This window comes from Psittacula echo (assembly GCF_963264785.1).
Source record: "Psittacula echo genome assembly, chromosome: 8".
Classification (NCBI taxonomy): domain Eukaryota; kingdom Metazoa; phylum Chordata; class Aves; order Psittaciformes; family Psittacidae; genus Psittacula; species Psittacula echo.
In genome coordinates, this window is record NC_137744.1 from 24,222,424 (window position 1) to 24,235,583 (window position 13,160).

Genomic DNA, 13,160 nt, shown 5'->3' on the forward strand with positions numbered 1-13,160 from the left:
AACTAGACCAGGTTGCTCAGAACCACATCCAGCCTGGCCTGCAATGTCTCCAGGGATGGGGCATCCACCACCTCTCTGGACAACCTGTGCCAGGATTTTACCACCCTCCCTGTAAAAGTGATGGAGCGTGTCACTGACATGGGCATGTCTGAGCACCCATCCTGCACACTGGCTCACCAGGGGCTGTGCCTCTGTTGAGACCTGGTAGGACACAGCAGTGCAGAGCCCCAGGGAGATGGAGAGCAAGGTCCCGTCCATCCGCAGAGGTGCCATCAGGCCCCTCTCTTGGAGCCTTTCATCTGCGGCTTTAGCATAGCGCGGTGGCGGTGCCTCTGAAGCACTTAGGACAAAACCACTTTTCCCTCCGTGCCTCCGGGAGTGCAGCCGCGGTGCGGGACGTGCCTGCCCCAGCCTCCCCTGCACGGACGGGAAAGTCTCCCCTTGAACCTCCTCCTTCCCTTCGCGGGGCTCGGGCTGCCCCCGGGCCCCTTCCCCTCTGTCCCGGGCGCGGGGCCCGCCCCTGCGCGGCGCTGCGGGCGGGACCGGCCCCGCGCGGGCCCCGAGCACACCCAGGCGGGTGTGAGCAGCGCGGGGCCGCCCAGCGCGGAGCCCGGCCCTCGCCGGCACCGCGGCCGCGGGAGCGCAGCGTCGCGGGAGCAGCTGCAGGTACTTCTGTCCCGGCCGCCGGGGCGGGCTGCGCGGGGCCGGGTGAGCCGGGGGGGTCTGGGCCGGGTGAGCAGCGTTCGAGGGCACTGCTCTGACCCCGCGGCGCTGCTCGTGGAGCCAGGGCACGCTGGGGCTCGGCATCAGCTCCTGCCCGGTGCCGCCCGGCCGGGGCTGGCTTGGCTCCGCAGGGCAAGCGGGTCTTGCCCTTGGCCTCTGGTTGTGCTGTGCCTGCACCGCTGCGGGGGTGCGAGCGCGTGCTGCCGGGCCGGTGACTACAGCAGCGGGTTTGTCCCCGCTTCGAGCCCGCTGTGCCCCCCACGCTAGGGCCGTGGGGGTGGTTCTGGGGGGAGCTCCTGACAGAGTCCCAGCACTCATTGGAGCCAGAGGCCAGAGCAGAAGCTGAGCAGGGTCAGCTGCATTCTTAACCTAGCTCTGGTTGGGACCAGCACCCTGTACAGGGGTGTTGCACAGTAACTACTGGTGTTGCTGCTGCAGTCCCACTCGGAACTGGGGATGAGTGTTGGCATTTTCCTCCAAAACCTCCAGACAGCACCATGGTGTAGGTTTGTGGCCAGTCCCATGCCACCCCTCTGTCAAGCTCCAGTCCTGGCAGCAGTAGCCTCTTGAAGCAGCTGAGTGCTGAAGTTCTGCTGGTCCCCACAGCCACTCCTGCTGTACTTTGTACCCTGTGGGAGCCAAGCCAGGCAGGGTTTCCCTGCTCTGCCTATGTGAGCACTGAGAGGGGGACAAGGCAAATCCCAAGGGATGCTGGCTGAGCCCAGGTGGAAGCCGTGTCCTCTGCTGCTGGTGACAGCAGGGATATTAGCCTGCAGCCAGAAGCCCTGACCATCAGGGAGGGAAACTGCCACTCCCAGGGCTTCCAGTGCTTGCATTAAGGCCGGTTTCTCCGGTGGGATCACTGGGCAGGTCACAGCTGCTGATCTGGTCCCCAGAAGACAGAGAGGGCAGCAGAGGTGGCCACCGCTGTGCCGCTCCCCATCCCCTGCACCTTGGCTGCCTGGACCTTATGCTGGCAGCCCCAGACCTCCCCCCGCCTGCAGAAGCTGATTGGGATGGGGGGTCCAGCTCTTGGCATGGTACCTGACTGTGTGTGCCCCAGTGGCTGCGGCTCCCTGTGGGTTCAGGGGGGAATCTCTGGACCCCAGCCCTGGACACCAGTGTCCTAGTGGTGTTTGAGAGTGAGGTGCTGCTGCGGAGGAGACCAGGCTGAGTTTAGCCATAGACAGGACATGACAGAGCCACTCTGGTGTAGCTGGCTGGGGATGGGAGGGCCTGGGCTAGCTCTGCTCCCCTCCTCCAGGTCCCAGGCTGGGATGGGACACAGCTGTGCTGGGCACACCCTCGTCCCCAACACTGAGAGGATGTGGTCAGCTGGCTCCCATGCCTGGCTCAGTGCTCACAGTGAAATGAGCCTGGCTTAATCTGTGGGGTGATAGTGCTGCGTGGGTGCCTGGGCTGTTGGGGAGGTTGGGATGAGGAGAGGCATCAGCTTCAAAGTAGGGCAAGCAGTATTAAACATGTGGTTTCTCAGGGTGGATAAAGTGAGACCTTATGTAGGGCTCCCTGAGCTTTAAGGTCCCCTCCAACCCAAACCATTCGGTGATACTATGATTTCCCAGGCTGTCTCATGTACCCCTAGGGGCAGGAGCCCCAGGCTGTGGCGTGGGGCTGTGCGGTCCTTGCAGCTCCTGGGGAGCCTGGGTGCAAGGTTATGTCAAGCTGGACAGCAAGGCCGCAGCCCCTGGAGCCTGCCCAGTGCTCCTGGCTCCCAGTGGAGCACTGAACCCCAGCTGAGGATCAGGCCACGCTCCTGCCAGCTCCGGGCTTGTTCAGGCTTGCTGAGCAAAGGGTCCCAGGGAGCCTGCTGAACAGGCTGGGCCCGTGCTCCCGCTGTCCCTGGCACTGTGCCTTGCCTAGGGACACAGCCAGTGGCCCTGCTATGCCACAGGGCTCTGGGGCAGTGCTTCACGGGGTACCTGGCCTCAGGGTCCAGCAGTGCCCCATCCCCAGGGGCAGAGGTGGTGTGTTGGGAGGTCTGTGCCAATGCGCTGTGTGCATCCCGCAGGATACCTCTGCCTGGCACAGCCCAGAGCTATGGCAGACCCTCCTGGCTGCGGCCGGCCCTGCGCCACGTGCCTGCTCTGCCTCTACAGCTGCCAGTGGATCACGGCCAAGAAGGAGAAGAGGAAGGGCCTGCAAACCACCAAGGTGATACCATGTGGTGCTGGTGATGCTGAGCCGGGGCTTGCCAGCCCCTGTGCGGGAGGATCAGAGTGGTGGCTGGGTGAGGAGCAGCTCTGGCTGGGGGGCTCAGCCACTGGCACTGGTCCTCCTCCGGGGCTGAGCCCCAGCAGAGCTGGGGTGCTCCGTGGCACCCAGGGTGTGCAGGAGCAGTGAGGGGTGAGGTGGCTGTGCTGGGTGACGGCAGGGGCACAGTGGTGACGCTGAGCAGTGGCCGTGCCCGCGCTGCCGCAGGGCTCACACGTGCCTGGAGCGTGGTGCTCCCTGCGGGCAGGTCCCGGGGTGCGGCGAGCCCGCCGAGGCACGTGGGAGGCAGGGCTGCAGGGCTGGGTGTGGGGTGCTGGGAGGGGGTGTCCCTGCCAATTTGTAACTGGGGAGGGGTGAGGCCTGGGATTCTCCAAGGTCTCCAACTCTCATGGGAGCGGCTGTGCCGCTGCTTGTGCTGTCTTGCCTGGAATGTGCGAGCCGGGCTGGGCTGCTGGGTGCCCCACTCAGCACCCGTAGCGCCCCTCACCTCCCCGGGAACACAGGGCTGGGGGATAGAGACCCTGAAGCTGCACTCGGCTCCGGCTGGGCACACGGGAGCAGTCTGCAGGCTCGCCACTGCAGTGACGGCTCTGAGGCACTGCACCCTTCTCATGCAGCCCACAGGTCACCCAGCTGGAAGGGGGCAGAACCTGCCCCTTCCCATGCCCAAAGTCCCAGCCTGCTCCCAGGGGCTGCTGCATGGGGCAGGAGGCAGTCCTGCCACAGGGACTGCCCTCCCCAGCCTGGCACTGGCTGCTTTTTTGCTTATTGTAGGAGATGCTGGTCCATCTTCCTGTAGCACGGGTCCAGCTGCTGGGGAGCTCTGTTCCCTCTCCATGGGGCAGCTGGGTGAGCCAGTGCCTGCTGTGCTACCCTGTGCAACTGGCTGCAGGCTGGGTGCGTCCCAGGGCTCTCAGAACCTAGCCAGCGGCTAGGTGCCCTGGAGGTGTGTGCATAGGTGTCATCTCTGGCTTTCAGTGTGACTGCAGCTGGTTCCTTTTCCTCTTCTGCGTCTTCCTCTTCACACTGGTGTGGCTGTACTTTGCCATCATCATCCTCAATGATTTCCACAACTTCAATGAGTAAGTAGGATCCCATGTCCAGCCTTACTCCCCATGCCACCCCTGCCCCTCTGATTGTCCCCTTTGCTGACAGGTTCATCTTCAAGCAGAGGAAGTTGTGGCTGGACTGGTCCCTGGTCTTGCTCATAGCCACGGCTGTGCTGATCACCTACTCCACTGTACTTCTGGTGAGCCTCACTGGTGGCACTGGGACTGCTGGGGGAGTGGAGCTGGGCTGAGCACGGGCTGGCTGCCATGGGAGAGCCCACAGCATCCAGAGCTGGAGCTGGGTCAGCCTGACCTTGCCCAGAGCCTCTGTCTGTGTCAGGGGGCCAGAGCTCCTGTGACTGAGTCCTGTGCCCTTAGGGGGCTGAAGTGTGGGGTACAGCCCAGCCCTGACATCTCCTTGCTCTTCTCACAGGTCCTTGCTCTGTGCTTGCAGCTCTGTGGCCAGCCCTTGAAGCTACACTGGCTGCACAAGGTGAGAGACTGGGGGGCAGGGAGCTGTGACCAGCCTATGGGGCTGCATACAGCTGCTGTGTCACCAAAGGGTGGCTGTGTGTGTCCCCGCTCACCTGGCCTCAGTGCCCCAGGCATCTGTTTCAGATGAGAATATTCCCCTTGCTCAGAGCATGGGGTACAGAGCTCCCCAAACAGGGGAAGTGGGGTCTCGGGACTTGCAGGGGCTCAGCTGGGAGCTGGCCTGCAGGATACTGTGTGCTCCTTTAACTGCCCTGTGCCGTGCCCCACAGACCCTGCTGATCCTCACTGCCTTGGTGGTGGCTGCAGCCTTCACAGGGCTGGGAATAAAGTGGGCGGAGGAGTGGAGAAGTGCACGTACCTCCCTGCAGGTGAGTGCACTCCCTGATACCTGGGACTTCCCCGCGGTACCCGGCCTGTGGGGATGAGCTGAAAGGTGGTGACTGGAGCCCCCCAGCATGGCTCTGTGCCACGGGGGTTAACTCCCTGCCCTTGATTCTGCTGCCTGGCAAGGCAAGGTGCTGCTCCTGCTCTTGCAGTCCTGCCTGCAGCGCTGCAGTCAGGGGGAGGAATGGTGGCTGGACCAGTGGGGACTCTGTTCAGATCCTCCCCAGGAGCCCATTCCCTCCCTGGCGCTATGGCTCTTCCAGCGGTGGCAGATCCCTGGCATTAGAGCATGTGGGTTTTGGGGACAGGAGCTGGGCTGCTGCTGGCTGACACCCTCCTTTGCATCTCCAGGCAACAGGTCCCTTCCTGCACATTGGAATTGTGGGGGGAATGACACTCCTTGCCTGGCCCCTGGCCAGCTTCATCTACCGTACCCGTAAGACAGGTAATGTCCCTCCCAAGGTCTCCAGCTCCCACCTCAGCTGGTGCCCTGCTTCCTGTCACCCAGCTGAGTGCCACAGTGGTGCACAGAGAGAGCAGGAGGTCCCCAGCTCTCAGCCTGGTAGTAACGCCTACTTCTGGTGCTGCTTCTCCTGCTCAGTGTTGGGGCAGTTTCAGCCTTCCCTGAAGGAGGGCTATGGATGGCAGACTGACTCCTGCAGAAGTGCTGGGCTGAAGTGCAAGGACATGTAGTGGGCCAGGAATAAACCTGCAGTGTGCCTGAGACTGGGGATGCAATGCCTGACCTAGGGGCACCATAAGTTTATGCCAGGTGAAGCCGCCTTGGCTTATTCCTGACAGCCGACAAAACACTTCCTCTGCACCTCACCCCTCTGTCTTCTCTGTCTCTGCCTGCAGGTCTCAAGGTGTTTCTGCTGATTCTGTATTGCATGGTGATGATTGTGCTGTATCTGGCTCCTCTGGGGATCACCTCCCCTTGCATCATGGAGGAGAACCAGCTGCCCCCCAAGCCAGCCCTGGTTGGCCACCGAGGAGCACCCATGGTGAGTGACCAGCACCAGCAGCATCCTGGCACATGGTCAGGGTGGATGGGGCCAGTGAAAGCCAGGCTGTGCCCAGCCAGGGGACACCAGCATCAGACCCTTGCTGCTGCAGGCCTGGATAAGTGCTGGGGTCCCCACACTAGCCAGGGCAGCACAGAGTTGGAGATGAATGAGCATGGGGTGAGGAGGACAGAGCTGTTTGCTGAGTGCTGCTGGACCAGGAGCTGGCAACGCTCAGCAGAGAGCCTGGCTGTGTGATGTGGGCTGGGAAGCAAGGACTAGGCAGGCTCTGGCTGCCTGCACCCAGCGTTTTCCATTCCCCATGTCTCGTTGTGGCTGCTCTAGAGTGCAGGCAAGCTGCTGGATGCAGCCAGGCAGAGCGAGTGCCTGCATCCTTCCCCTTCCTGCCCCTGCCCTCTGCACTAACACCATTTCCACCATTCCTTTTCCAGCTGGCCCCCGAAAACACCCTCATGTCACTGCAGAAGGCAGTGGACTGCAATGTGCAAGTCTTTGAGACAGACGTCATGGTGAGGTAAAGAGGCAGCAGGAACTCAAAGGGAGGAAGGGGCTTATGTATGCTGGGATGTCACCTCTCATGTGGGGTGTTCCAGAATACGCCTGGAGGACTGGTACAGCCTGTATCTGGAGCAGCCCTGTTCAAAGGGCTCTGCCATTCCCACCTTGCCGGTATGGGACTCGCTCCAACTTGATGTCCCAATGATCTGGGAGAGGTCCTGGGTTTCTGTCCTTCCCGTGCAGGTTGCCTTCCAGGGCATTAGGGAGGTACAGCTTGGAAAACAGACCGTGACTCTAGTTCATCTTATGTAATCCTGTTATGGGGAGAGCTGTTGCAGTGAGCAAGGAATTACTTGGTTCCTGGCTTGGTCTCTAGGTGCTCTGTACCTTCCAAACACTCACTTTTTTGTGTAGAGGACCACAAGTAGGCATAAGGGTGGGGGTTACCATAGCAGGGTAGCTTAGGAGGGGGCAGAAATGCCAGGGCAGGGATAAGAGACAAACAGCTTGCAGCACAGAGCTTCCCTCTTTGCTCCTTTGCCAGTGCTGACGGGGTCCCATTCCTCATGCATGACGAGGAACTCACCAGGACCACCAACGTGCAGGATGTGTTCCCTGAGAGGGCTGCCCTGAACAGCACCGCCTTCAACTGGACAGACCTGCAGCAGCTGGATGCAGGCAGCTGGTTCCTGGAGGTCAGGATGCTCCTGGGGTGGCTGGTCAGGGGTGGGTGAAGCATGAGCCCTGCCCTGGGGAAGGGTCCCGCAGGAGCAATGGTCCTGGCAGGCACCTGGACACGGTGTGGAAGCACTTCCACGCCTGCACAAATCCTCTGGGTGCGGTTCTGCCCCAAGCTGGGGTTTGCTCTGACTCCTCAGCTGAATCACGGAGGAGGCTGGTTTGAGGGAGAATGTCTCGTGTTCGCTCCGTGCTGCACAGCCTGCCTGGGCTTGGAGGCAGCTGTGGCAAAGCTCTTCCCAAAAGGTGACTAACCAACTGCTGAGCTGCTTGAACTGTGCTCTTAGTGGGCAAAAGGGTAGAGGTGCCCCATGGATGTGCAGGGGAAGCATCCCTGTGCCTGTCTGCATATGGACAGGCCAGGGTGGGGAACTGAGAGCCTGGCATGGGCACCAGTCTGGGAGGTGAAAGCTTATGGTGGGGCTGCCCATGACTGACTCTCGCCCTTGCAGCGGAGGCCGTTTCCCACCGTGCAGAGTCTCTCTGCTGGCGATCGCTACTGGGTGACTAAACAGAGGATCCCATCCCTGAAGGAGGTGCTACAGGCAACCAAGCAGAGCAACCTCTCCATCATGTTCGACCTCCGGCCCGAGAACCACAGTGACTACGAAAGCTTCGTCAATGCCACCCTGGAAGTGATCTTACAGTCGGGCATCCCACTGCAGCAGGTGAGCTGGCCACAGCCCCACCGCTGCCAGGCCCTGCTGTCACTGAACATCCATGCCACCCCATACCCACATCTCATATGTGATCCCTGCTGGGGAACGCTGGCCAGCCATGGCGTTTTCTAGCTGGGAGAAGCTGCCAATAATCAGAGGGTTAATGCCCACAGCTTCAGATACCTGAAATGCTCTGGTTCCCCAGGGCTGGCCACCCTGGCATGTAAACAGTGACTCAGTCTAGGGAGGGGAGCAAGAGTGCCAGCAGGGGCATGAAAACAATGCTCAGGCTTCCACTCACCGCTGGGCCACACCTCTCCCTGCAGCTCTTGGACTCCTGCAGCAACCTCCTGTGTTGCCTTTGCACTTCATCTAACCTCTGCAGCACAGGAGATGTGCTGCCCTGAGGGGATGAATTAGCACCCACATGGTGCTTTCCCTTCTTGGCTTTTTGCGAATGGAGAGCTGGAGGGGACGCAGCAAAGGCTGTGATGTAGTGTTGATCTAAGGTGCACCCTTGCTGTAGAGTTTGGGACAAAAGGATGCGCTGCTTGATCCATTCAAGGACCCAGAAAGGACATAACTTCTGCAGCTTTCTTAGGCTGGAGCTGCTTCCTCCCCTCAGTGGGGTCTTGGCTGAGACAAGCTCTTAGGAGACTGTCCTGGCTGAGATCCTCATGGAGGAACTGAGCATAGAGACAGAGGCAGGGAGCAGATGTTTGAGCAGACCATGTGTGCTTGAACCAGCTCTCTGGAGCACCTCTCCTCTGCATGTGCTCTCTGGCTCTTGCCTAGGTCCTCTGGCTGCCGGATGGCTTCCGGGAACAGGTCAAACAGCAAGCCCCAGACATTCAGCAAATTTACGGACGAAAGAGACTCCAGGATGAGAAGGAGCCGCTGCTGCACGTGAATCTGCCCTACCAGGACATGAGCTCTGAGGAGATCAGGTGAGAGCTCTGTGCCCAGGAGCTGTAGGGTCTGAACATTCTCCCAGCTCTTTCCTAGGGGCTGGCAGAGGTGAGGGCCAGCTCAGGCCAAGTGCTGGGAGTGTGTGCTGCAGCCTTATGACAAGCGTGCTTTATTAGGCAGGGCTGGTGCAGTGGATGGAGCTGGCTGCAGTCCTCTGCCTTGCCAGCAAATCCACCCTGGGTCTGGCTCTCCAGACAGTTGTTCCATGTGGCTGCAAATGCTGGATCACATCCCAGATATACAGTCCTCTCTGGCTGTACACTGAGTGTGCTGGCACCTTGCTGTCTGCTGCTCTGACCACGGCTGTCCCTATGCAGGCAGTACCATCGGGACAACATCTCTGTCAACCTGTATGTGGTAAACCAGCCCTGGCTCTTCTCAGTGCTGTGGTGCTCTGGGGTGAGCTCTGTCACCACCAACGCCTGCCAGGTGCTGAAGGAGATGAAACGCCCCATCTGGCTGCTTGTAAGTGACCCCTTGATCCTTCACCATGCCCACAGCCCTGTGCCTGAGGCACATGTGAGTCCCTTTTCTGCCCCAGCCCTGGGCAGCCAGCAGAAGGGATGCTGGCACACCACCCCCAGCTGGGGCTCATGGCTTGTCTCGTTTCCTTGCAGCCCAGCAGCACGTACCTCATGATCTGGGTTGTTGTGGACTGTGCTTCCTTCCTCACCATCCTCTGGGCCTTCTTCTTGCTCAAGTACGTTAGATCCCTTTCCCCCCTCGCACGAGCAGCTCTTCTGGGGGTGGCTGTAGCGTGCCCTGGATGGATGGTACACACTCAAACATGGTTGTAGCTGTTGCCACCCCTCTCTGAACTGAGATCCTGGGGGGGCTTCTCCTGTCTGGATAAGTGAGAGAGCAGTGTGTGGAGGCAGCTTTTACCACCAGGCTGCAGCTAAGACTCTGGCCTGATCCTTCCTCAAGCCACTGGATGCTTTAGTTCATGTTCAGTGAACGCTCTGCATCCCAGAGCTTGGTGGGAGGAGGCTGGGAGACCTTGGCCCTGCTCCTTTAACAGCGCTGCAGACACAGAGAGCTGATTCTCGTGGAACTCTTTTGTCCTGGGGGGCCCCACAGTCTCCATGTGGGAGCTTGGAGGATGGGCGGGGAGGTCAGCCTGACATGCTAACATCGATCCTATTCCATCTCCTAGGAAATGCTGGCAGAGACGACGGCCGGCGGGTGAGTGTGCAGGAATGTGAGCTGCCCTCCCTCCCTCGCAGCCCGGCTGTGCCTCCTGAGCAGGCAGCTTTCTCCAGCTGAACATGTCAGAGTGGTTTGGGATGGCCAGGGGAGGGAAGGGAATCCCAGCCCAGGGAGTCCTGCCCTTAGCAAACAGCCCTCTGGGGCAGCACTGGGGAATCCCACATTCCCTGGGACTCCTCAAACCTGCTTTTCAGGCTGCTTTGCCTGTGGCTGCGGGATTGTGCCCAGGATGACAGTTTGTTTTCTCTGTGTCTCCCCAGAGTCCGAGACAGATGTGCTGCTCACAAAGATCAACAGCTTGATGCAGGAGTGATCCCTCAGGGCTGCTACGGTCGAGGGCAGCCAGAGCCCTGCACCGCTGCAATGGGGAGCATCCCTCAGGCCAGCTTCGAGGCTCCTTCGTAGGCTCCTTCCTGAGGCTCCCATCCCCTATAGCCTTCCTGGCTCCTCATGTGGTGCACAACTGCCCTCAGCTGAAAAGGCCTGGAAATGGGTTCCCAGTTCCCATGGGCAGGGAGGAACTGGAGTCTTTGCAGGGGTTACCTGGTGCTGGCTTGTTCCTGGGGGCTGAGCACTCATTCAGCGGTGCTAGGGCTGAGACCTCTGCCCTGCCCTTTGGAGACTGGTGAGGGTTTGGGTCACTGGTGTAGGGGAAGGGCAGCATCTGCCTGTTATCAGCAACTCTGCAGAGAGGTGGTGGATGTCCCATCCCTGGAGACATTCCAGGCCAGGCTGGATGTGGTTCTGGGCAACGTGGTCTAGTTGAACATGTCCCTGCTCATTGCACGGGGTTGGACCGGATGAGCTTTGAGGTTCCTTCCAGCACAAACCATTCCATGATGCTAACTCTGCAGCCAGCGGTGGGAAACCTTGTTTGAAGTGCTGCTCCAGGGGGCTGCCCTGCCCCTTAGCTTGAGGAATGGGACAGGGGGATTGGGGGTGTTTTTTCACTAGCTGCAGGGGAGCTGAGCCCTGCACACCCTCGTGCTACACACAAATTCTGCCCCTGCTGCTGCTGGCTTCATGTTCGCACACCAGGGTGCTGGCACCCCATGCTGCACTTGGTGCCCGTTGCCGTGTGGGGAAGGGAGCAGAGGCTGGGGCCGGTTGGGGCTGGGGTGGCAGGACCACAGTCACAGTCCTGCCCCAAGGCTGCGGGGATGGGCAGGGAGAGGAGTGGTGGCGCTCAGGATGCAGCAGGGCCTGGAGCTTGGGAAGGGGTCGGCTCAGTTTTAGTTATTTGTATTTATGTCAATAAACCGGCCAAGTGCCAGCCAGCGCCCGCGGGGTGACTCGTCCGGTAACTGACCCCTGCAACCCGCTCCCCGCCTGGCCCCACCGGCACCGGACGCAGGCGGCGATCCGCGGCACGTCCGTGCCACCTAGTGACAGCCGGGGGAACCGGGCCGGGCCCTGGCGGCTGCCGGGGCCGGGAGGCCGAGCGGAGACTGCGAACGGAGACCGCCGGGCGGAGCCGCGGCGGGTGCGGACGCGGTCGGGTGCGGAGCGATGCGGCGGCGGTGCTGTGCGGAGAAGCGCGGCTGTGTCCGGCTGCGGGTGCGCGCTCGGTGCCGGCGCTCCCGGGGCGGTGCCGGCGGGGGGCGGCTCCTCGGCCGGTCCCCCCGGGGCGGGGCGGGGAGGGGCGGGCGGCGGCGGCTCCTCGGGGGCTGGCACGGAGCGGAGCGGCCGCTGGGCACGGCGGAGCGATGATCCGCAGGGAAGGTAAGGAGCGCCCTGCCCGCCGCGCTCAACAAGTGCTGCCCTGCCCGTTCCGAGACCCGCGCTCCCGGCCTGCCCTCTGCGCTGCGCCCGGGCGCTGGGAGCCGAGCACCGGGCGCCCCGGCTCTGTGCGCTCCCCGGGCGGTGCGGCACGTGGGGTGCTGCGCTTGGGTGCTGCGGGGAGGGCAGGTTGGGGGGTGGGCCCCTGGCAAGGGTCTCCTCAAAGTGGGGCTTGCACCTTGAGGCATGGCGAGGTGCGCCCTGGACACCACAGGCTGTTCGGGTGCTGAGGAGGGGTCCTCTGGGCTCTACCCCATCCTGGAGGCGAATCCCTGGGTTCGGTGGTCCAGGGCCGGTGCTCACTGTTCCAGCCGCCTGCCCCCGGGGCTGGTGGCCAGCAGCGTGGGGCTCAGCACAGGCTGCTCGTTGTGTGCAGCTTGGGCCGGGATGTTCACACCAGGTTTGTGGTGTGCGTGTCCTGCCGTGCTGGCCCTGGAACTCCACCTGCTCCTTTAGCTTCTGCTGATAAGGACGGGAGTGACCCGGTGAAGATGACTCAACCCTGCTCAGGGGATGCTGGGCAGCGGCTGAAGACGTTGCCTGATCCTGCAGGGAAGGAAGCCCTTAGTGGCAGCACAGGGCTCAGATGTCCATAAAACCCAATAATCCCGGAGCTTGGGGAAGTCCTTGCTTTTCCTGGAGCCAGCATGGAGCTATGCCCGCTTCCCCAGGCTCCTTTCTCTGTTCTGCTCCCATGATGAGTCTATGTGGGCCAGTGTCCCAGGCAGGACCTGCTTCCCCTACAGGCCAAGGAGGAGCTGGGTGGGAAGCTGGCCGTGGGAGCTGGGACAGCGGGTCACACAAACCCCAGCAGACACAGGCCCCTTGTCTGGTGACCTGAATTCCCTGCTGGGAGCATTGGGATGAGCAGGGTCACCCTTTCTGCATGAGTTCCTGGGTTAAAAGATGAGTCCCCAGCAATGACGGAACGGCTCCCCCATGCCTCCTCACACAGACGCTCTTTGTCTGCAGGCTGCCTGGGTGACAAAGGGAAATAGGCACTGATAGGGCTGGAACGGGCTCAAGGTCCACGGGAGCTCCCACCCGCCCAGGGCATGGGTCACATCTGGAGCTGGGCTGGCAGCTCCAGGCATCTGCCCAGAGGAGCATCCAGGTGTCCTGCCACAGACTGATCACAGCTCCACTCAGCTGGGTCTGAGGTTGTCTCATAGCTGTGGTGAGCCCAGGCTTTGATGACAGCATTGCTTCATGACAGCCCCCAGCTCCCCTCCTGGCCAGCATCCCTCTTTCCCTGACATCAAGGCATCGTGTTCCTTCCCGTGTCTCCTGCTGCCCCAAGGCTGCTTGCTGCATAGAGCAATCCTTGCCTTATACCCTCTAGGAACCCAAGTTTTGCCACTCCTATAGCTGAGCTGTTTGCAAGATCTTGTGCTACATCA

At 61.4% G+C, this 13,160-nt stretch overlaps 1 protein-coding gene across 1 annotated transcript; it reads left to right on the forward strand.

Moving 5' to 3' along the window:
- Nucleotides 1–2,781: 2,781 nt before the first annotated feature.
- Nucleotides 2,782–10,294, forward strand: GDPD2 (glycerophosphodiester phosphodiesterase domain containing 2; the record flags this gene model as incomplete). Its single annotated transcript, XM_080624932.1, has 15 exons — nt 2,782–2,895; nt 3,934–4,037; nt 4,111–4,204; nt 4,438–4,497; nt 4,769–4,867; nt 5,235–5,328; nt 5,742–5,887; nt 6,340–6,422; nt 6,951–7,101; nt 7,597–7,812; nt 8,599–8,750; nt 9,090–9,237; nt 9,390–9,472; nt 9,929–9,957; nt 10,242–10,294. 15 exons carry the CDS (start codon nt 2,782–2,784, stop codon nt 10,292–10,294), a joined length of 1,626 nt encoding a protein of 541 aa, XP_080481058.1.
- Nucleotides 10,295–13,160: the final 2,866 nt, after the last annotated feature.